The following is a 21,315-nucleotide window of genomic DNA, read 5'->3' on the forward strand; positions in this document are numbered from 1 at the left end:
CCTTCCTGGGGCGGGCGGGGGGCGGTGAGAGGGATGGGGCCCTCTCCGCCCATCCCCCTCCTGTGCTGGGGAAGGGGGTTCACCCCTTTGTAACCCTTCATAAATTGGCAAAGAAGAGAGACGTTATGGGTCTGAAGGTAGCATTTAAGGGAGAAAATTTGAGAGTATCTATCTTAACCAGAAGATCCTCTTCGCCCCCCCCCCCCAACTGAGCAGAATGTGAAGAAATGGAGAAGTCGTTGGGGAGGGTGAGAAGAAATTGTGTCCCCATTAAGATCCTCCTAGGAATTTCCATCGTGGGAGAGAACGAGGGATCAGAAGGATCCCTTACCCTCCACCAAACTTGCCCCCTAATTTGGGGGTGACCCTCGGCGGGCATCCCTAGGCAATAAGGTTGGGGAAGAGGTAAATAGCGGAAGTCTAGAGTTCCGCGTTGCCCTTTTAAGCGCCCTTCACCCCCCCACCCCACTGTCTTGAGGTGTCCGCGGCCCCTTTAAGGCGCAGGGCATTGTGGGTGCGGGGAGTGGAATTTTGGAACGAAATGTAGCGAAGAGAAGTACAGTAGTAAGAGTAACATTGTACCCGCCGCCGGCCGAGGGGGCGCGCCGGGGACAGGACGCCGCACCCCCTTTCTGCAGCAGGGACCCCCGATCAAACCTCCAGAGGGAGGAGGCGCCTGAGGACCCGCCCCGGCCCCGTCCACGTTCCCCCCAGGAAGCCGGACTCTATGGGGCGGGACCCTGGGGGAGACTGAGCAGAATCTGGAGCCAGCCCCGAACCCCGAACCTTGAGCCAGGGCCGCCCCGGGAGCACCCACCCGTGGGTGCGCCGCCCTCCCGCTGAGCAGCCATGAGGTGAGCCTCGAACTGCCTCCAAACCCTTCCGCGCTCCGCGCGGGCTGCCGCCCCGCCTTTGTCCCCCTCCCCCAGCTTGCTCCGGGCTGGAATTTGGGGACAGGGCACTGGGGGCCTCGGATTTGAGGCCGAGGCCCCTTGGACGAGCTCCAAATACTGATCACTTCGCCATGACTCCGAAGGCTTGGGGTGGTGCCTGTGAGGTTCTCCTGGGAGCCCTCAGATTTGGGGGCGCTCCGAGGACTCCCGAATTTCTTAAAGACTTTTCAGAGAACCTCCAAGTTGGCAGATACTCCCTGCATGGAGGCCAGGATTTAGGCAGGGCTCAGACTTCCCCCCAGATCTCAACTCGGGCTCTGGGAGGGATGGCGGGGGGACCGGTTTGGGGGTCCCTGGGACCTGGAAGAGACATTTGCGACGTAGACCTTGGTTTGCGGGGTCTCCCTTTACGTGGCGATGGAAAAAGCTTTCCCAAGTGGGACCTCGCTACTTAACTTTGGGGGTACTTAACCCCCTAAATTTGGGGGGCTCTCGTCCTCCTGTGGAGGTTGGTGTGGACGGACCCACGGACCCAGACGCAGCCTCGAGGGTCTGGTTGGGACTCCCCTCCCCCGCCGCTCCCCACCCACACTCTGCTTAAAACAAGCGGTGCCTAGGACGGAGCTCCAGCGCTTAGCACTGAGGGCGGCTCCCCGGCCCGGGGCCAGAAGGGCGGCCCCTCGCCCCCACCTGCGCCCTCCTGGGGAGGGAGGGGGCGCGGCAACTGGGGGTAGAGGGGCCTTTGTCTTCCTGACTCACCTGTCGAGACAGCTGGTGTGGGGGGGCGGGCAAGGAGCGCTGTGGGCCGGCTGCTTTCCCCACCATGCGCCTCCCCCTGCTCTCACCACCGCCCCCCTTCCTGGCCATCCGGTGCTGTGGGGTTGGTGGGGGGGGGGGCGCTGTAAAGCTTCAAGGTCACAGCCCTCTCCCCCTGGGATCCAGGCTTCCAAGATAGTTCCAGCTATCTTCCCAGGAATTTAATCCTGGGGGTGGGGGGCCCAAAGGACCCAAGGATTTTGTGTTACCCGGTCCTCCCGCAGAACTCCTGGGCTCACCTGAGGGCGGGGCCGGTGTGGGCTGGGGGACCGGCGTAGACCCTCCCCCACTCTCCCCGGCCCCCCATAATCTCTCCCTTGGGGCCTGAGCTTGACAATACTATCTCCCTTCCTCCACTCTCTCAGGGACTTCCTGCCCCCAAAGCCCCCAGCTTGAGGGGGAGGCCCCTGAGGAGGCCTGGGGATTAACCCCCTGGTGCCCACATCCTCCCACTTCCCCCTACGTTCTCAGGCCTCTGCCCTCTGACATCAAGAGTGGCATTGCTTTTTATGACCATTAGACAGTCCCCTCCGTATGTGTTCCTTCTGACGTGAAAGTGTTGGAAAATTTGGAGCCAGGGGGCACCACAGACACCCTCAAGGTCTCCTGCCTACCCCCATTATAGCAACAGCTCTTCAAGGCCTGCCCCGGAGAGGGGGCATTTTTCGGGAGCCAGGCTCTCTTCCCTCACCCTCTTCCCAGGGGACTCAACTCTCCCACTGCTCCCTAGCCCCGCCCCTCGCCCCCCCTCGCGTTTCCGGTCCCAGGCACCGTGGAAGGCGGATGGCGGATGTCCGAGTTAGTGCTGCCTCACTCACTGTGAGACCGTAAAAGGGCAGGAGCAGTGTCTGGGCCGGCCTCCCGGCCCCCCTCCCCCAGTCCCGGAGGCCTTGGTCCTCCCACAGGGCCCCCCCACTTTTGGATGCTGCCAAACCTCCCACCTCCTGGGGGGTGGATAGGAGTTGAGCTGCTTCGTGTCCCACCAGAGGGTTACTCCCACCAACCCGAGGGGTCTTCCCTGCTGGTGGCCACACCCAACTTGCTGGGCTGTGCCCCCTCTTCCAGGACAGCTAGGATTCAAAAAGACCCTTGATGAGGTCAGCTGGGGAAACTGAGTCTCAGAGAGACAGGTCTGGCCCGAGATCCCTCAGCAATTCACAGGCAGTGTTGAGGGAGGGGAGGGGACTGGGATCCTCTGATTTCTGTCTGGTTTGGCTGGGGACAGCCTTGGGGGCAGTAGGAAGAGAGGATGTTAAAATGGAAAATTACAAGATATAGTTCTTTTTCTCCCAGTTTGACAAATATTTGTTGAGTGTCTGCTGTGTGCGAGACTCAGCTGGAATTCTGGGAAGGCTGAGAAAGGGGGCAGAGGTCTGAGAATCTCAGGGCAGAAGGGACTCTAGAAGTATTTGGGTCCATTTCTTTACTCTTCCAGTAATGGTAATCATTGTTACCTTTTTTTTTTTTTAAAGATTTTATTTATTATTTATTCGACAGAGATAGAGACAGCCAGCGAGAGAGGGAACACAAGCAGGGGGAGTGGGAGAGGAAGAAGCAGGCTCATGGCGGAGGAGCCTGATGTGGGGCTCGATCCCATAATGCCGGGATCACGCCCTGAGCCGAAGGCGGACGCTTAACCGCTGTGCCACCCAGAAGCCCCGGTAATCGTTGTTACCTTAAACAAATTTTTTAAAAATAACAATAAGAGACCATTTGATCAAACATCTACTCTGTGCCAGGCACAGTATTGTTATGACTGCCTCCCTCCATGGGACAACTGAGACACAGAGAAATTAAGTAAATCACCTATTAAAGTCAGTTTGAAAGTAGGCAACTCTGGATTTGCATTTAGGGCAGTCTCCAGACTATGATACTATTATTACAGAAAAAGGAAAACAAAACCTTTCATGGTCTTTAAAAAAAAAACAAAACACCACCACACGTAACATGTTTTTCCTATATGAACACTTCAGATAATGCAGATAAGCGAAACAAACCCTTTACCTTCCTGTTCATTTATGGGAAACTGAGGCTTATCGGGGAGGAGGGATTAGAGTGAACCCACACAAACCCAAAGACCCTAGATCTGGTTGCTTACCCAGGCTTGCTTCAAAGACTTGCGGTTTGCAAGGGTTGTAGTGGTGTGCGCATGGGGGGCTGGGGGTGGATTACAAGTTTTATGGTTTAAAGAGGCTGTGGGGTAAATCCTGAGCGGGGCAGGGGGTGGGGATGAAGGGGTGAAGGAAGGGCAAGCCACTAATCTGGAAGGCTTGAGTAAACCAGAGTGACTATGCTTGATTGCCTCTAGTGATGAGAAACCCTCTTCCTCCTGTTTTGACGCCCAGCTGCCTGTGTGGAGTCTGTGCCAAGTTCCAGGTCCCAAGCTTAGGGCTTTTCTTATCTCTTTGAATCCTTACAGCAAACTCAGTGAGTTCTGGTTTCCAGGGCTGGAAACTGCAGCTCAGATTGGAAGCCACATAGCCTTTGTCATCCACCACATGTTGGAGAGTTTTCCCGAATGCAGGGACTTCTGGGGGAGGTGTGGGGTCCTGGGCTGGCGAGGGGAGCCCATGGGAATCAGGCGCACCCCCGTTTCAGACCCACTCCCTGCTTCCTGGGCTGTGGGATTTTTCCATTCAAGCTTTTGCCTGGTTTAGAGTTTTATTTTTTGAACTTAAGTAATGAATTAGTGTTTTCTAGGTAATACGGGCCCGTGGTTGGAAAAGAGGAAAGAAAGAAGCAGTTCAAAAGGGTAAACAGCACCAAACGTCCATTTCCTCCCTCCTTCCTCAGGCCCCGGTCGGTGGCCCTCCTCCGAGGCAGCCCCAGTTAGCCTCCTGAGAAGCTGCCTCTGTCCCTATCACCTCACCCCCTTGTGTGCGGGTGTATTTATAGCCCCTCACCTTTTTTTTTAAACCGCCAATACACATCAGTTTATACCTCGCCTCTTAAAAAATTCTGCTTAGCTCTTTCCTCATCTTTAAATGAGGTTAAGAACGTGGGTAGACCAGGGTTCAAATAGGAGCCCCTCCGCGTACTTGCTGAATGACCTGGGACAACTGTCTTCAGCTCTCTGTGCCCACGGTTGCTTATCTGTTAAAAGGGTAAGCACCAGAGCCCCCGCCGCGAGGTCATGTGCAAATTGGGGCCCAGTACCTAAAACAATATCTGGGACAAAAGCTGACCCATAAACGACAGTGCCTTTGTTGAGAGTTTTTCCTTTTAACGATGAACAACGAATTGGCTAATTCGGCAACTACTGAGTACCTACTACGTGCCAAGGCACCATTCTGGGTTGTCAGGACACAGCAGGGAACAAAAAGAAAAAGAATCTCTGCCCTGACGGTTTGGTAGCGGAGGCAGGGATCCATCAGGCAGGATCCCTGCTGCGGAAAGGAACTTGGGACCAGAAGGAGAAGTTTTTCCTGCTAGGGTAGTCAGGGAGGGCTTCTCAGAAGAGGCGACATGTAAGCGGAGACCTGAAGGAGGTGAGAATACAGGTTGAGGGAGAACAAATGCACAGGCCTGAGGGGGTAATCTGTCTGGCATGCTGAAGGAGCCGCGGGGAGGCCAGTAAGGTTGGAACAGAGCAGTGGGGCTGGAACAGCAAGCTTGAGGGAGGGAAGCAGTGATGAGATCAGAGATCACACAGCTCGCGCAGACCACAGAGAGAACTTGGCTTTTAGTCTGCGGGGAGCCACGGGAGCTTTCCGAGAAGAGGAGGGACACGATCTGACTTGTGTTCTAACAGGATCCTTGTGCTGTAATGGGGACACTGTGGCCTGGAGAGGGGCAGGACCAGCCTGGGGTCACTCAGCAGACGCCCAGTTCTCCAGCCAGGCCAGACACTCAGCAGGGCAAGGCTGCTTGGGAGAGCAAAGTGCAGCCAGGGTGGGGTAGCAGCTCTAGCCCCGGGCGCCTGGCCAGAGTCTGCCCTGGGTGTGAGTGGCAGGTGTGGGCGAGGCCTTAACCCAGCCCTGCCAGGGGCAGCGGGAGCCAGAAACAGTCCCCGAGGCTGCACTTGTCTGGAAACAGCACCTGATATTTGGGTAGGGCCCACGCAGTCTCCGGTGGTGGTGAAGACCCGGGACCTGAAAGCCAGGTGGCCTGGGTTCAAATCCTTGCTCTGTTGCTTACCAGCTGTGTGATCCTGGACAAGTCCCTCAGCCTCTCTGGGCCTCCATTTATAGTCCTCACTTGCCAAACGAAGATGAAAACAGTGCCCATGTTGAAGGGCTGCAGTGAGAATGAAATGAGTGTCTCTGGAAAGGGCTTCGAGAGCCTGACTAGCTGTGGTGCCTGGTAAGAGGGAGGTGCCTCAACTGTATAAACTTATGGGGAGGAACGGGGGCTCAGCTTCCTGGCCTAGGAACTGGGTCTGCCGAGGGGCTTTCCCTGCCCTGTCTCTTACATTAGCGTCACGCCCCAGCACCCAGCCCTGGCTGAGACAGAGCCATTGCCCGTATAATTTATCTCCCCGGAAACCCCTGACCACCAACTTCCTCTTTTCAGGAAAAAGTCCGCTGGGGGGTGGGGTGGGGTGGGGACTAGTGCTTCCCCCTGGTCTGTGTGTGACCTTGGGCAAGTCACTTCCCATCTGGAAGCCTGAGTTTCCTCACTGAGGGAGGGGGCTTGGAACGAACCCAGAAGGACTGGTGGGGGCTTCGGAGGGATGTGGCCGTCTGACTCCCCAGTGGTGTCTTCTGTTCAGGGTGCCGTGAAAGGGATGCTGACAGTTACTAAGCACTCAGTACGTGCCAGGCACTGTGCCAAGTGCTTTCTGTGCCCAGACTCCATTTACTCCTCCCACTGCGCTGGGAGTCGGCTGGAAGATCCCCACTTTGCAGGCGAGGAAGAAGAGTTACCTGGGTGGGAAGGTGGCTTCCCTGAGTCACATGGAGTAGGTGTCTCTGAGGATCTGAACCCAGGTCTGTGGATGGCAGATCCTGAACTCTGAACCAGTTTCCTGACCCTTCCCTGCCAAGGCCTTCTGCAGGAGGCCTCCCTGACCCCCAGGCCAGGGCAGGTGCTCCTTCTGGGCACCCCAGCCCTGGCCTTGGGTTGGCACTGTCTGGGGACGGGACCTTCTCCTGCCCTGGAGGGCGGGGCCAGGGCCGTCTGGATCATTGCCCAAGACCTCGGCCTGACAGAGCAGGGAGTGTCTGCTGGTGGCCGTTGGTGCCCGGGACCCGGATGGATGGGGCGGAAGAGCCTGGGATCTAGCATCCATGCCCAGCATCCTGCAGACCTCACCCTTCCCCTCCCTGAGGCTTGGCTTCGTCTTCTGACCTGAGCAGGGAGTGGGGGCTGGGGGACTGGTCAAGCACCCTGGCAGAGATAGGGAAACTGAGTCTGAGAGCACCAGGCAGGGGCTAGTCCCCAGTGTTGCCCAGAGATCTCGCTGGGTCCCCACCATCCCGCTTCTGAGTCCCCTCGTCTGGCTGTCTCCCGACTCTGTCTTCCTCCATCTGCCTATCTTACTCCCTTCCGTCCTTGCCTGTCTCCAGCCCCTGCCTTTCCACTTGTTCCCTCCCCCATTCCCAGTCTGTCTGTCTCTGTCTCTCCCTTCTCCCCGGTCTCCCCACATCCGTCTGAATGTTTGTCTCTTCCCGTCTATCCGTCTGACTCTTCCTCTCTCTCACGGTCCCAGTTCACCTGTTTGTTTCCCTTCCAGTCTGTCTCTGTCCCACCTGGCTGCTTCTCTCCCATCCTCTACTTGGGTCTCCCCATCTGCCTGTCTCTGACCCTCTCCCCTGTCGGGGTGTCTCCCTCCCCCTCCCATGCCAGGAAGCTCTGAATGTCCCTGGGAGACCCGGATGCAGGTGACCGGCCACTTGGAGGGTGGGGGCCGTGCTCCCCTCCGCTAACCCGCCCTTCGCCCTGCCCTCTCCCCGCAGTGAGACGGTTATCTGCTCCACCTGGGCCACTGTGATGCTTTACGATGACAGCAACAAGCGATGGGTGCCGGCGGGCACAGGCCCCCAGGCTTTCAGCCGAGTCCAGATCTACCACAACCCCACCGCCAATTCCTTCCGGGTCGTCGGCTGGAAGATGCAGCCAGAACAGCAGGTGAAGCCTCCCCCTCCCCCTCCCCCTCCCCTTCCCCTCCCCCTCGGGGCTGCGGGGCCCCGCCCCCGCCCCCACCATCCTCACCCGCCCTCCCCCTCCCGCCAAGGTGGTCATCAACTGTGCCATCGTCCGGGGTATCAAGTATAACCAGGCCACTCCCAGTTTCCACCAGTGGCGCGACGCCCGCCAGGTCTGGGGCCTCAACTTCGGGAGCAAGGAGGACGCAGCGCAGTTCGCAGCGGCCATGGCCAGCGCCCTGGAGGCCCTGGAAGGTGAGAGGGGGCCGCGGGGCCCCCGGCGCTTTACCACTTCCGAGTTAGCCCCCGTTCTCGTTGACTGCTACTGCACGGCTACCATGGAGAGTTATGGTGTGGACTTCGGAGAGGCTCCTGGGTGCCCCACGAGCACCCGCGTATATTCCGCAGGGGATGTTTTTACACATGCATGCTCCCAGGTGCCCACCTCCCCGATCCAGATCCAAATCCAGATCCTTCCAGCCCCCAGAAGGCTCCCTGTGCCCTTTCACTAGATAGCCGTTGTAGTGATGGGTCATGAGTTAGTTTTCCCGCCTCGCTGTTAAGAAAAAGATCTCTAGTTGTATTTCTTAGACGTGAGCACGAACACGCATCCTCGGGGCTGGTGCGCCAATCAGTTGGGCCTGGGCCCGCCGGAGCCTCTGCATTTGTAACCAGTGCCCCTGTGCTGAGGCTGTCAGTTCACCCACAGTACTCTGAGGGGCGAGGCTTTAGGAGACCGCAGTGCACTAGAGTCTGGGGGGACTGCTGTCAGACTTCACATCCCCCCAGAGACAGGCATTTGAGTGCCAGTGGGGAAGGGCTTGCTTGGCTGGGGACACAGAAAAGTACGGTGGGTGGTTCAGGTAATGGGGGCCAGAGGCCTGGAGGTGGGTGAGGAAGAGGCTCCCAACCTTTCCAGAGAGTTCTGGGGCTGGGGTCTGAGTGGTGGTGACAGTGGTTAAGAGCCCGGAGGCTAGAAATCAGCCTGAATCGGTCTTGTTCACGCAAATTCTGGTCTGCAAGACATGGGGCAAGTGACTGACCAGAGGCAAGTGACTGCCCGCCGCAGGCCTTCACTGGGAATCATCACAGCACCTGCCTCGTATCTGCTCAGTCAGGGGAGGCTGGTGCCGAACCTCATCCCACACCCCAGCCTGACCCGCAACCATACCCCAGCCTGAGGGTCAGGGTCTTGCAGGAAGAAGGAAGAGAGCGCCTCTGGGAGGGATTCCTGGGACAGCTGAGACACAGTGTCACAGGGTGGGGCAGAGTTCTGGGGTTGACTCACCATGGTTTTCTACTCCTGCCTTCTAGGAGGTGGGCCTCCACCACCCCCACCACCTGCGGCACCTTCCACCTGGTCTGTCCAGAATGGTCCCGCCCCAGAAGAGGTGGAACAACAGAAAAGGTGGGGCCAGCCTCTGGGTGGAGAACCTTACCAGCACCAGAGTTCTAGGATATTCCAGAACCCCTACCTCCCAGAGTCCAGAACGCTCCAACATTCAGTTTCCAGAATGTTCCTACTACTCCCAGCAGGCTAGAAATGAAGGGCTTTCAGAAAACCCCATCTCCGGGAGTCTGAGAAACTCCCACACCCAGAGTTGCGAAACCTTCTGACCCCTCAAGTCCTGGTCCCCCACATTCCCAGAGTCCCAAAGTGGGTTGTTTAAAAGATCTTGGGCATTTTGTAATTCACATGTTCTTGAGAGTCTGATGACTCGAATGCTAACATCTTGGCCCCACCCTGACCCTGCCCTTCCCCCCATCTCTTCCTGGGCCCCTGGGGGAGGAAGGCAAGTGTGGGGATTGGCAGTCACCCTCCCTGGAGACCTGGGAGGGGAGCCAGGAGGTTGCTGGCCATCCTTGGGCCCCTGAGTGACAACAGCTCCATCACCCCTTCCCAGGCAGCAGCCGGGCCCCCCAGAGCACATGGAGCGCCGAGTCTCCAATGCAGGTGATTGCTCGGTGGCCTTGGGGGGGATGAGGACCAAGGGTGAGGGGGGCTCCCCAAGGAGGGGGTGGGCCAGCTGGACATCGAGGAGTGAGTCTTCTCTCTTAGCACCCTCCTTTTCTGTGTTCTTCCAGGAGGCCCACCTGCTCCCCCAGCTGGGGGGCCACCCCCACCTCCAGGACCTCCTCCTCCTCCAGGGCCCCCCCCACCCCCTGGTGCCCCCTCAGGGGTCTCAGCTGCAGGGCACGGAGCAGGGGGAGGCCCGCCCCCTGCACCCCCTCTCCCCACAGCACAAGGCCCCAGTGGTGGGGGAACAGGGGCCCCCGGCCTTGCAGCAGCCATTGCTGGAGCCAAACTCAGGAAAGTCAGCAAGGTGAGGGGGCCATGTGGGGCAGGACGTGGGGTGACGACCCTGATGGAATAATGGGATGAGGCCAGAGTTGCTGGGGATGGGGGTGTCACAGGAGGGCTGGGGGGGGGGCAAGTGGCCTGCCCATAAAGCCCCCTTCCCTTTGTAACTTCTCCAGCAGGAGGAGGCCTCAGGGGGGCCCCCAGCCCCCAAAGCAGAGAGCAGTCGGAGCACGGGTGGGGGGCTGATGGAAGAGATGAACGCCATGCTGGCCCGGAGGTGAGCCTGAGCCTGGAGCCATCAATGCCTTGGAAAGCTCTGGGAAGAAACCCCTCAGACCAGCAGTTGCCACCTGGAGATTCCAGTTCAGGGGACGAGGTTGGGGGAGGGCTCAGATTCCCATTTGGTTTGTTTCTTTGGGTGAAAGTTCCCTCTCTGACAGACAGATTTGGGATTTAATGCTGGAGATTACATTCTGCTGAGATGGCTGAGGTTTGGAACCACCTAGGTAGCCTCCGGAATGTTCTGAAACCCAGAATTCTAGGACCTCAGGAGGTCTCCCTGTAGGAGATTCTGCCTCAGAATCTTGGAAACTCAGATTCCTAGAATCCCAGCCGTCTAAGACAGAGACTTCTTCCCACCCTTAGAATTTTTGATTTCCAAATGTGAGAATCGTAAGCCCCCACCCCAGTTGGAAAACAGCACTCTCGTTAACTTCTAAAACTCCAGTTTCCTTAGCTTTGGAGAATTCCAGAACTCTACACCTTAGACTCCACCTTTCTAGAACTCTGGTAAGAATTACTGAGTGGCTGAGGGAGGGCTGAAGTCATCTGTTTTTGCCTGTCCCTCCTGCAGAAGGAAAGCCACACAAGTTGGGGAGAAACCCCCCAAGGATGAATCTGCCAATGTGAGTTAGGGGCTCTTCCTGCCATACGCACCTTAGGCTGTACCATTCGGGCAGGGCTACTGGGGAGGGCCGGGGGTGTGATAGGAATGGGCGGGGTTTGAAGCCGGAGCAAAGAAAGAGCCGGCGGTCTCATGACAGTTTTACTTCCCACCAGCAGGAGGAGCCAGAGGCCAGAGTCCCAGCCCAGAGTGGTGAGTGAGCCAGTCTAGCCTTGGAACTACAAGTCTCAGGGTACCCTGTTCTCACGTGGAATGCCCCCTCATGGGGGAGTCTGCAAACAATGCTGGGGATTGTAGTCTCCTAAGAAGGTTCTTTGAACAGGGGGTTCCTTGAACAGGGGCTGATGGGCTCGGGGCGGGGCGGGGGGGGGCGGAGATGGAGGTGGGACCCCGTGTCCCTGATCTTCCTGGTTTGTCGCCTTTCCCCCAGAACCTGTGCGGAGACCCTGGGAGAAGAACAGCACAACCTTGCCAAGGTGGGCCATCCATGCTGCCTGCTCCCTCCCCCGCCCCCCACAAATAGATGGGATTTGCCAAATTTGTAGGAAGGAACACAATGCGACCCCTGGAACGGGAAGCAGGGGAGGCAGACCCTCTCTCTAACCGCATTTCTGTTCCAAACCACACCGACTCTCCTAGGATGAAGTCCTCTTCTTCCGTGACCACTTCCGAGGCCCACCCCTCTACGCCCAGCTCCAGTGATGAGTCAGACCTGGAGAGAGTGAAACAGGTAGCTTCGAGAGGGGCCCAGGGGTGAAGTCTGGGGGCTAGAAAGGGGCCACAGGAAGAAAGGAGATCCGGGTCCAAACTCTAACACCAGCCTGTCCTGTGATTCTATGAAAAGGCCTCAGAAACCTCAGTTTTCCAGCCTGAGAAAGGGAGAGTTTGAATCAGATCAGGGATGACACACATAGCACAGCCTCCTCTTCCAGCACTGATGACAGACCTTACTAATCTATCACTGCACTCATTCGTGATGAGTACCCAGAGTCCTTTCCAGCACACTGGCCCCAGACAGCCAGCACTACCTGGAATTGGCAGGAGACTGGAATGTATTTGCCAGCCCTGGTCCTGGATGCTCTCCAGTCCTTTTCATCTGGCTCCAAGGATCCAGAATTTTCCCCTAGAATTCTCCAGTCACTCTGTGGCCTTATCAGTGATGTCACTGTGTGTGTGGGTTGGGGGGGGGGGCAGGGGTGAGTCTTGAACCTTCTTCCTCTGGCCCTTCAGTCATTAAGAAAGGGTGGCTTCATTTATGTAAGTCCAAGCGCCCTTCCTGATTTGTTGCACCCCATTATTTCCAGGAGCTTCTGGAAGAGGTGAGGAAGGAACTACAGAAAGTAAAAGAGGAAATCATTGAAGGTGAGGTGGTTTTTTATTTTAAACATTTGTTTTGGAGGCATCATGTCTCCTGGAAAGGGCCCTGTGTTGGAAGGGAAGGCGGAAGAGGCTCTGCCCCTGACCCCTGCCCCTTGTTTCCTTCCAGCGTTTGTCCAGGAGCTGAGGAAGCGGGGTTCCCCCTGACCACAGGGCCCGGAAGATACCATATCTCCTTTCTGCGCACCCCGCCTGTCACCCCGCTTTCCCTGCCTCAACTTGGAATTGGCCGGAGACTACACAGGAATGCATCTTCCCCACTCCCCGTCCTACTTGGAAAATTCCAAAGGGGTGTGGCTTCCTTGGCCCCCCACGCCCACACCCATACTGGCTGCTGATTGGCTGGGGAGGCCCCCACCCTTTGCTCCCTTTGGTCCTTCCCCTCTGCCATCCCCTTGGGGCTGGTTCCTCTGCTGGGGATGTACCAATTAACCCCACAGTAAGGGGGAAGGAAGGAGGGAATTTCACATTCCCTTGTTCTAGATTCACTTTAACGCTTAATGCCTTCGAATTTTTGTTTTTTAAAGAAAATATATATATATATATTTAGGTTGGGGGGAGAAAGGGAAATTTTGTTTCTCTTTGGTTTTGATAAAATTGGGGTGTGGGGAGTTTTTAAATGCTGTGCCCCCAGGCTTGTCCCATTTAGGGCAGCTATTTAAGGGGGGGGGATGTCCCACCAGGCTGGGGGCACCTCCTCCACCCCCACCCCAGGGAACTCCTTTCCCTTTGGCTCCTTTCACTTTTCTATGAGGAATTAAGATGCTATAACTTTTTGGAACCTCAGTTTTTCGGTTTTTTATTTGGGTAGGTTTTGGGGTCCAGGCCATTTTTACCCTTGGGGATAATAAGATGAGGGAGAAAGGAAAAGGGGAGGAAACCTCTCCTCTCCCACCTTCACCTTTAGCTTCTTGAAAATGGGCCCCGACGGAATAAATCTGCCAGTTTTTTATAAACGTGAAGATTTCTGGATTGATTCGAAGGGCCGCTCTGATGATGATGATGGGGGTGTGCCCCTCCCACAGTAATCCACCTTCCCCTCTTCTTCCTTCCCGCCCTCACCTCTTCCAGTTCCCACGTTACAGCAACCAGTCTACCACCCTGAGAAACCTAAGGACAGTCCCTCACTGTGTGGCACTGGGCAAGTCCCTTTGCTACCCCAGGGCCTCAGTTTCCCCATCTGGGAAACAGCTTATAGGATGACTCTGCCCCGTTCCTTTGGGAATCCTCCCAGCCTCTCTGCTAAAACCAATGAGACTTGAACCCATTTTGCAGATGGATGCGATGGTTCTCAGACACATTCTTAAAGATGACTTTTTTTTTTTTTAAAGATTTTATTTATTTATTCGACAGAGAGAGAGACAGCCAGCGAGAGAGGGAATACAAGCAGGGGGAGTGAGAGAGGAAGAAGCAGGCTCATAGCGGAGGAGCCTGATGTGGGGCTCGATCCCACAACGCCGGGATCGCGCCCTGAGCCGAAGGCAGACACTTAACCGCTGTGCCACCCAGGCGCCCCTAAAGATGACTTCTTTACCCCAGAGCTCCTTTAATTATAAAATACGGTCTTAAAAAAATATAATTCAGAAATCACAGAGCTCGTACACACCCCCTTAGCGGTTCTATGGGTTGGCAGCGGGTAGGTGGGGTAGATAAACTGCCTGGTTGGAATATTCCCTTTGGATGGGGGTGGGGAACTTTAGGGCTGAGGGGCAGGTGATCCCACCGGAGGAAGCCTCTGTAGGAAGGAGGGTGAGGGTGGGCTGGGTGACCAGTCCAAAGGCAAGAAGGAAGAAGGAATCCCTGAGTACTCGAGCAGGTTTGGATGGAGATGGGAGATGTGACAAGTGCCCCATGTAGTAGGGGAACAGGTGGGGGTTCCTATGAGGGGCTAGTAGAGGACAGTGGACAAGGACAACAGTAGACCCAGAACTTCAGACAGGTAAACAAAGCTAAGACCAAAACAGAATGGTTCATCCCTAGGCAGGACCGGTTTTTCTACCTCAAAGGACCAAGTCCTGCTGGAACAGACCACAGAAGGCGGGGAGACCCTGCACAGCCTTTCCATGGGTTATGGCACAGACTAAAGTGGGGGTGTGTTGGGATGAACCACTTGCGGGGATGACCAATTGAGGTACCAATGGAGGGCGGACTGAAGGCAGGAGCCACGGGGGTACTCACTGAAGCTAAGACAACAAGATCCATCCTGTCCCCTCCCAAGTGAGGTAGATGGAAAATGATGGGGTCCCCAAGTCCCCTGGGAGTTTGCATTTTTGTTACGATGGTCTTTACCAATGAAGAAGGGGGAAAGGGTGTTCTGGTGTAATGGGGGCGGGAAGCCACTCAGATAAGTGGAGGTGTGAGTGACAGAGTGGGTTAGCTAAGGTCCATGTGTCCCGCTGGCCCACCTAGTAGTGGGTGGGTGGGATCCAATGGAAGACAATGTCTTATCATTAGAAAGTGCTAAGTCAGTGGACTGGGCCGGGTTTGGGGGTGGGGGGCAAGGGGGACTCCTGTTGGAACGTTCCACCGGTGGGTGAGGAGTCCCCGTGGAAGGTACCACTGGGCAGATTAGTAGGGTGGTGACTAAAAGCCTGGTTGCCTCAGCCCCAGTCCAGCCTCCCTTTTGCCTCTAAAAGGACCAGGTGGTATTAGCTGGGCCGGTTCAGGAAGGGACAGTATGGACAGAAGGTCACGTCGGAGACGTCACAGCCCAGACCACAGCCACATCGAAGACCAAGGTCCACGGCCCCCTATTCCTTGGGCGTTGCTTGGGGCGCGGACGGCGGGTCGCGGGGGCAGAGCTGGGCGCGCACCTCCCGCATCTGCGCCTGCAGCTCCTCCACCGCGCTCTGCAGCGGCGCCGCCTGCACGCGATCCTGCAGGGCCTCCAGCGCCAGCGCCAGGTGGTCCACCTCGTCGCGCATCGCGTTCCAGGCGGTGTGCCGCTCTCGCTCCTTGCGCCGCTGGTGCGCCTGGTGGCGCCAGTACTCCAGCACCAGGCAGCCGCAGGCCACGACGAAGATGGTGGCCTCGCCCAGCAGCTCGGCGCCCAGCTCGGCGGCTGCGTCCTCGTTCAGCGGCTTGACGGCTTGTGCATTGAAGCCCATGAGGCGCATCTTGGCCCGCATCTCCGCCCAGTGGTACACTGCGGGGGGAGAGGGGTAAGGGATCTTTTGCGCGGGAGCCGCGGCAATCCCCGCCCCTCGACGCCTCGGTGTCCTGGTCGGAGCGACGGGGACACGGCAGCCAGAATCGCCAGCGTTAGGGAGTGGGCGCCTTAAAGAGGGCCGGCGCAGGGGCCGAGTGGGTGATCTGGCCTGGGGACGCTGTTTTTGAAAGCGTCCAGAAGATGAGAGATGCTGCTCTGGAGGGGAGGTCCTGAGTGGGGGCCGCACCTCTGGGGTGGGGGGGTCACAAATCCGGGGCAGGTGCACAGCTTGCTGCTTCAGTGCGCTCGAGGGCCCGCCAGGCGCCTCCCCTCCTCCTCTGAAGGTGGCGCTGACACTTCCGATCTCCCGAGGCGCGTGTTCGCTATGGGGTTTGGGGCTTCGGAAGGAGCTCTGGGCTTGAGCCAGCCTGTGCTAACAACTCCTTTACCTAATCACTTATGCAGGTGAATAAGGACTAGGAGCATTCATCGTTCATAAACACAACACAAGCAGAGCTTGGGTGTTGAAACCCGAGTCACTCCAGGAATCATTAAAATCCATCCATAAATACATAGATACTGACCGGGAAAACACGGGTTTCCCGAGCTCATTAAGAAATGAATTTCTGAAAACATCTTATACTCCACCCCCCCCACCCCCCAGCAGCCAGCCTGACACGATTACCTTCCTTTCCTTTTAGGTAGAAGACTAACACATGCACATGGGGGGAATCATTTAGACTATGCGCAAGGGGGTAGACTGAAAACCCGAAGTCCGCCTTCCTGCCTCCGGCTTCAGTCCTGCTCCCACTCCAACCACTTCTGGTCTTTTCTGCATTGGTTTCTTCCAGTTTAACCCCATGATGCCAAAGAACAAGCTTATACCTCCATTTCTTGACTTACTAAGTTAGATTTTTAAAGATATTCTGTGTTGAATGTTCTATTGACACCCGCCCCGTATGTGACTTTATCACATCTTCTGTATCCTGTCCTTCCCCCTTCTCAATTTTTACAAGTGATTTTAATTTAATTTTTTACTGTTTATCGGTAATCTTTGTCATTGTAGATAATATGCCTATTGCCTCAACTTCCTGACAAGTGTACCCATAAGCATATCAATGGCCCCCCTGCCCTCCGCTCCCCCACCTCTTACGGTCACTCCCCCATACTATTACTTTTTTTTACATTGCCATGGTGTCTTTCTTTCTTTTTTATGATTTTGTTTATTAATTTGAGAGAGAGAGCACAAAGGGAGAGGGAGAAGCAGACTCCCCGCCATGCAGGGAGCCCGATGCGGGGCTTGATCCCAGGACCTCGAGATCACAACCTGAGCCAAAAGCAGCCACTTAACTGACTGAGCCACCCAGGTGCCCCGCCATGGTGTCTTTCTAAGGTTAAAATAAGTCTTCAGTGCTTTGTCCATAGACTGAGTCTCAAAAGGAAAATATAGAGCATGTATAGAATTAAGGTTATGTAAATACTAATCACTGTGAACCTGTAATGAAGATGTAATTTTGTTTTTGTGTTCTGAGGCAGTAACCTCTAAACGTTGCTACATGTCATGCCACTTTTTAGTCTTTTCATACTTATTTTTTATCTATCTATCTATCTATCTATCTATCTATCTATCTATCTATCTATCTAAGTAAACTCCATGCCCGATATGGGGCTTGAACTCACAATCCTGAGATTAAGAGTTGCACACTCTTCCCACTGAACCAGCCAGGCACCCAGTCTTCTCATAGTTAGAGTTTTATTTTACCGTATGAAGCTTTTAGTTTTCCCTAGAGTGGTGTTTCTCACCACAAATGCCAGATGTGATCCAGCAACACCTAGCTCACCATGTGACCAAGACCATCCAGCTCTTTGCTCCTATTCTCTCTCTCTCTCTCTCTCTCTCTCTTTTTTGTCATATTCTCTTTATGAAGTAGTCAGCTGTGGACCTGTAAGCTATTTTCTGGGCTGCCAAGGGGCTGTCTTCTCATCCTGTTTTCACATTGCTCTCCTTCACACTGTTCTTCCTCTCAAGGAACCGACTCTTTGTGGAATTCCATTCTAGGTTGGCTGAAGTATCTCCTTAAGTACCTTTTTCAGAAAGAGTGGTTGGTACATAAGTATTTTGAATCTTTGCATATCTGAAATATCTTTTTCCACTTTCACCCTGGACTAGATAAACGATAATTTCTAGGCCAGAATTACTGGCTCACAATCATACTCCTGGGGCACCTGGGGGGCTCAGTCGGTTGAGCATCTGCCTTTGGCTCAGCTCACGATCTCGGGGTCCTGGGATCGAGCTCCACATCAGGCTCCCTGCTCAGTGGAGAGCCTGCTTCTCCCTCTGTCTCTGCTGCTCCCCTTGCTTGTGCTCTCACTCTGTCAAATAAATAAATAAAATCTTTCTAAAAACCACACACACACATAAAAGACAAAATCACATTTCTCAGCAGTTGGGAGAACTTCATTACCTGTAATGGGCAGAGGGGCTTTCTTGTCATCCCTGTGATACTGACATTGTACCAGAATGGGCCTATGAGGAAGTTTCCCTTATTTCATACCCTTCTATCTGAACCCTGTTTCTCTCTTTATTCCTAGGAATTTTTCTTGTCCGTGCATGTAAGGATTAACCTTACCCAGAGATCTGGTCTTTGCCCTTGGAATGTCCCGCCAGATAAGAGCATCTTTGTTTACCTGGAGCCTTGGGCCAGGCCAGATAATCTATACTAGCAATGTAATTTATGGTGGGGGCATTGGGCCGTGTGGTAGGTGTCAGCTCAACCTTCAGAAGGGCTAGAAACTAAAATCAGCTACACAGGTGGTAAATCTGGTCTGTATGTCCCATCCCCACTGAAACCCCTGGATGCCATGGCGCAGGTGAACTTTCCTGGCTGGCAATACTCCGTGCGTTTGTCACTCATTGTTGCTGGGAGAGGTTAGTGCTGTCCACGGCTGGAAGCTCACACTTGCAATTCTCCTGGGCTGCGTTCTCTGTGCCTCTTCCCTTGGCTGATTGTAATCTGTATCCTTTGGCTATAATAAACTGTAACCAGGAGTGTAACAGTTTTCAGTGAGTTCTCTGAGTCCTTCTAGCAAGTTATCGAAACTGGGGGGTGTTGTGGGGACCCCCGAACTTGCAGTCGGTGTCAGAAGTAAGGGTGATTTCGATGAGTCCCTCACTTTGTACACCTTAGGCATTTCCTGCTCTCCATTTCCCCTTTGTGTCTTCTGGCACCCGTCCCAGTCTAGGCGCTGCCTGCAGTGACCCTCCAAGCCTCTAGATGTCCTTCTCCTTGTTTTCTTCCCTTTCTTCCTTCCACATTCTGGTAGCTTTCATTAACTTTCCCTTTTAGTACATCTATCAGTTTCAGGGGGTTTTGGCAACCATATTTGTGATTTTCACAGTCCTTCTTTATTAAAACATTGTATTACAAAAGATCCAAACACACAGACAAGATTAGAGTCGCCACTCAGCTTTATCACATCTCTATCTTGGTAAGTGAGCTCAGTGAGAACTCTGACGATGTGGACGCATGGTGTTAACTGGAAAGCTGCAGCTGAAGTTATGGTGCAGGGAATGGGCAGGACCTGCCCAGCCAATGTCAAAATCGAGGCACGACTGACACCAGATGCTGACCCAAAGGTAGTTTCTCTTCTGGGGCCTTCTACGTCCTCCTTTCCCTCCCTGCAGCCCCTGCCCTGATCCAGGCCTCTCCTCTCCCACCCTTTCCCCCTCCAACATAGCCCCCACAAGGTGGTCAGAAGAGTCTTTCTAAAGCACAAATCTGACCATGACCTTCCCCTGCGCAGAACATGCTATGGCTCACAGTGTCCTCAGCAAAAAGCCAAAGTCCTTAGCATGATTTTTAAGGCCTCTGAACATCTCTCCAGGGTGATCTTTGGAAAGAACTCACCCGCGCCCAACCCCCTACCAACCTCTACTGTTTTCATACAGACTGTTTTATTGTCTGAAATTAGTTTTTAAATGAGCAGCAGACATCTTGTGATAGAGGTGTGTGTTGGTTCCTTTCACCCTGAACTGTTGGGGCAGGTAACTACTCAGGGGCAGGACGCTGATCTGGGACACCTGCAGGATGTCCCCATTCCAGAGCAGGCCAGGACGAGTTTCTGTTGAGAGCAAAGCATCAGTGAGGTATGTGAATTCGTTTTCGTCTCTGGTGGGCATGGTCAAGGTGAAAACCTTGGGACTGGGTCATAACAAGGTTCAACAAATGCCACCATTAAATAGCAGGCAGGGTGTCTTCTCTGACTGTGGTCTGGGGACAAATCAGACTCCATCCTTGTGAATTTCAGAATCAGTTTATTTAACTCAAACATGTGCATACAGACATACACACAGCTTTTGGGATTGTAATTGGGATTGCCTTGAATCTATAAATCAGTTTAGTAACATATGACATCTTCACAATATTGAATCTTCTAATCCATGAACATGGTATCTCTCTTCGTTTCTTCATTTAAGTCTTCTAAAATTTATCTCAAGGGGCGCTTGGGTGGCTCACTCAGTGGAGCATGAGATTTCTGATCTCAGGGTTGTGAGTTCGAGCCCCACATTGGAGGTAGAGATTACTTAAAAATAAAATCTTAACAAAAAATAATAATGTTTTGTAGTTTACAGAGTAGAGGTCTTATACATATTTAGTTCTGTTTATAACAATATATTAGATATTTTTGATACTATTTTGTTTTTGTTTTTGGAGAGACAGAGAGAGCATGAGATGGGGGGAGCAGCAGAGGGAGAGAGAGAATCTTAAGCAGGCTCCATACTCAGCATGGAGCCCAATGTGGGGCTCCATCTCACGACCCTGAGATCATGACCTGAACCAAAATCAAGAATCTCATGCTCTACTGACTGAGCCAGCCAGGCACCCCTTTTTGATACTATTTGATGGCATCATTGTAAAATTTCATTTTCTATTTGTTTGTAGTACTGATGATAGGAATAAATTGATTTCTGTATATTGACCTTGAATCCAGTGACCTTGAAAAATTCTTATACTTCTTATTCTTGTAGTTTGTCTGTAGATTCTTTAGACTGTATGTATCTAGTCATCTACAAATAAAAACAATTTTTTCCTTCCCAATTCTTTTGCCATTTATTCCTTGGTTCCTTTGAGACATCAAGGGAGAAAGTATGATATTTGCCGTAGGTTTCTATCAAATTGAGAAAGTCCCCTCTTTTCCTAGTTTTCTGAGAGTTTTGTTTTAAATCCTGAATGGATGTCTACTTTCATTAAATATCTTTTCTGTACCTACCTAAAGGATAATAAATCATTTCTTCTTTTTATTCCTGTAAATATAATGAATTACACGGACTAATTTTTTTTCAAAATGTTAAGATTTCTGAAATGATATATTTTCTTTTTTATATATTGTTGGACTTGATCTCCTAGATTTTTTGAGGATACTTGTGTCTTCTGTGCATGAGAGAGCTAGACGTTTGTTTTTGCAAAGTTCGTATCAGGTTTGGGTGTCATGGTGATAGTAGCTTCATAATGCAGGTTGGGGTGTGCTGACAATTTTTTACAATCTCTTCAGAGAGGGTTTGTGGTGACTTGGAATCAATGGTAGTGTGAAAATATCAACTTTTCCTGAATTCATCCACAGCTTGGTCCAACACCAAACAAAGTCTAAGCAAGTTCCTTTGTGGAAACTAAGAGTCTGATTTTTAAATGCATACAGAAATGCAAAGAGCCAAAAAGAGTACCCTTGAAGAAAAACACAGCTGAAGTCCTTATACTACCAGATATGAAGCTAATATAAAGCTATAATCA

General features: G+C 53.6%; 2 protein-coding genes across 4 annotated transcripts in view; one reads left to right on the plus strand and one right to left on the minus strand.

Moving 5' to 3' along the window:
• Positions 1 to 508: 508 nt before the first annotated feature.
• VASP (vasodilator stimulated phosphoprotein) lies at positions 509 to 13,340 on the plus strand. Of its 3 annotated transcripts, none has more exons than XM_045808943.2 (13): positions 509 to 854; positions 7,607 to 7,778; positions 7,885 to 8,050; positions 9,110 to 9,203; positions 9,700 to 9,749; positions 9,881 to 10,119; positions 10,277 to 10,374; positions 10,951 to 11,002; positions 11,157 to 11,193; positions 11,432 to 11,477; positions 11,641 to 11,731; positions 12,306 to 12,363; positions 12,488 to 13,340. In XM_045808943.2, exons 1-13 carry the CDS (start codon positions 850 to 852, stop codon positions 12,523 to 12,525), a joined length of 1,146 nt encoding a protein of 381 aa, XP_045664899.2. In that variant the 5' UTR covers positions 509 to 849; the 3' UTR covers positions 12,526 to 13,340. The 3 variants fall into 3 exon arrangements, with proteins under 3 accessions (XP_045664899.2, XP_045664831.2, XP_045664771.2); XM_045808875.2 differs by having other exon boundaries at positions 510 to 854; positions 10,274 to 10,374; positions 11,160 to 11,193; XM_045808815.2 differs by having other exon boundaries at positions 511 to 854; positions 10,274 to 10,374.
• A 101-nt stretch (positions 13,341 to 13,441) lies between these two features.
• OPA3 (outer mitochondrial membrane lipid metabolism regulator OPA3) overlaps positions 13,442 to 21,315 on the minus strand; it is a 74,967-nt gene continuing 67,093 nt past the window's right edge. Inside the window, exon 2 of the mRNA XM_045808702.2 lies at positions 13,442 to 15,523. Coding sequence (XP_045664658.1) covers positions 15,129 to 15,523 — 395 coding nt within the window. The 3' untranslated portion in view covers positions 13,442 to 15,128. The remainder of the gene's footprint in view (positions 15,524 to 21,315) is intronic.

Source organism: Ursus americanus, chromosome 21, assembly GCF_024610735.1.
Source record: "Ursus americanus isolate L20-20 chromosome 21, mUrsAme1.1.p, whole genome shotgun sequence".
Taxonomy (NCBI): domain Eukaryota; kingdom Metazoa; phylum Chordata; class Mammalia; order Carnivora; family Ursidae; genus Ursus; species Ursus americanus.

Bases quoted from the DNA above. Each gene is read 5' to 3' on its own strand.
- VASP (XM_045808815.2), top strand. The intron at 9,204-9,699 runs GTGGGGCCAGCC...ACCCCTTCCCAG, and splicing joins GAGGTGGAACAACAGAAAAG to GCAGCAGCCGGGCCCCCCAG. The intron at 11,732-12,305 runs GTAGCTTCGAGA...CATTATTTCCAG, and splicing joins ACCTGGAGAGAGTGAAACAG to GAGCTTCTGGAAGAGGTGAG.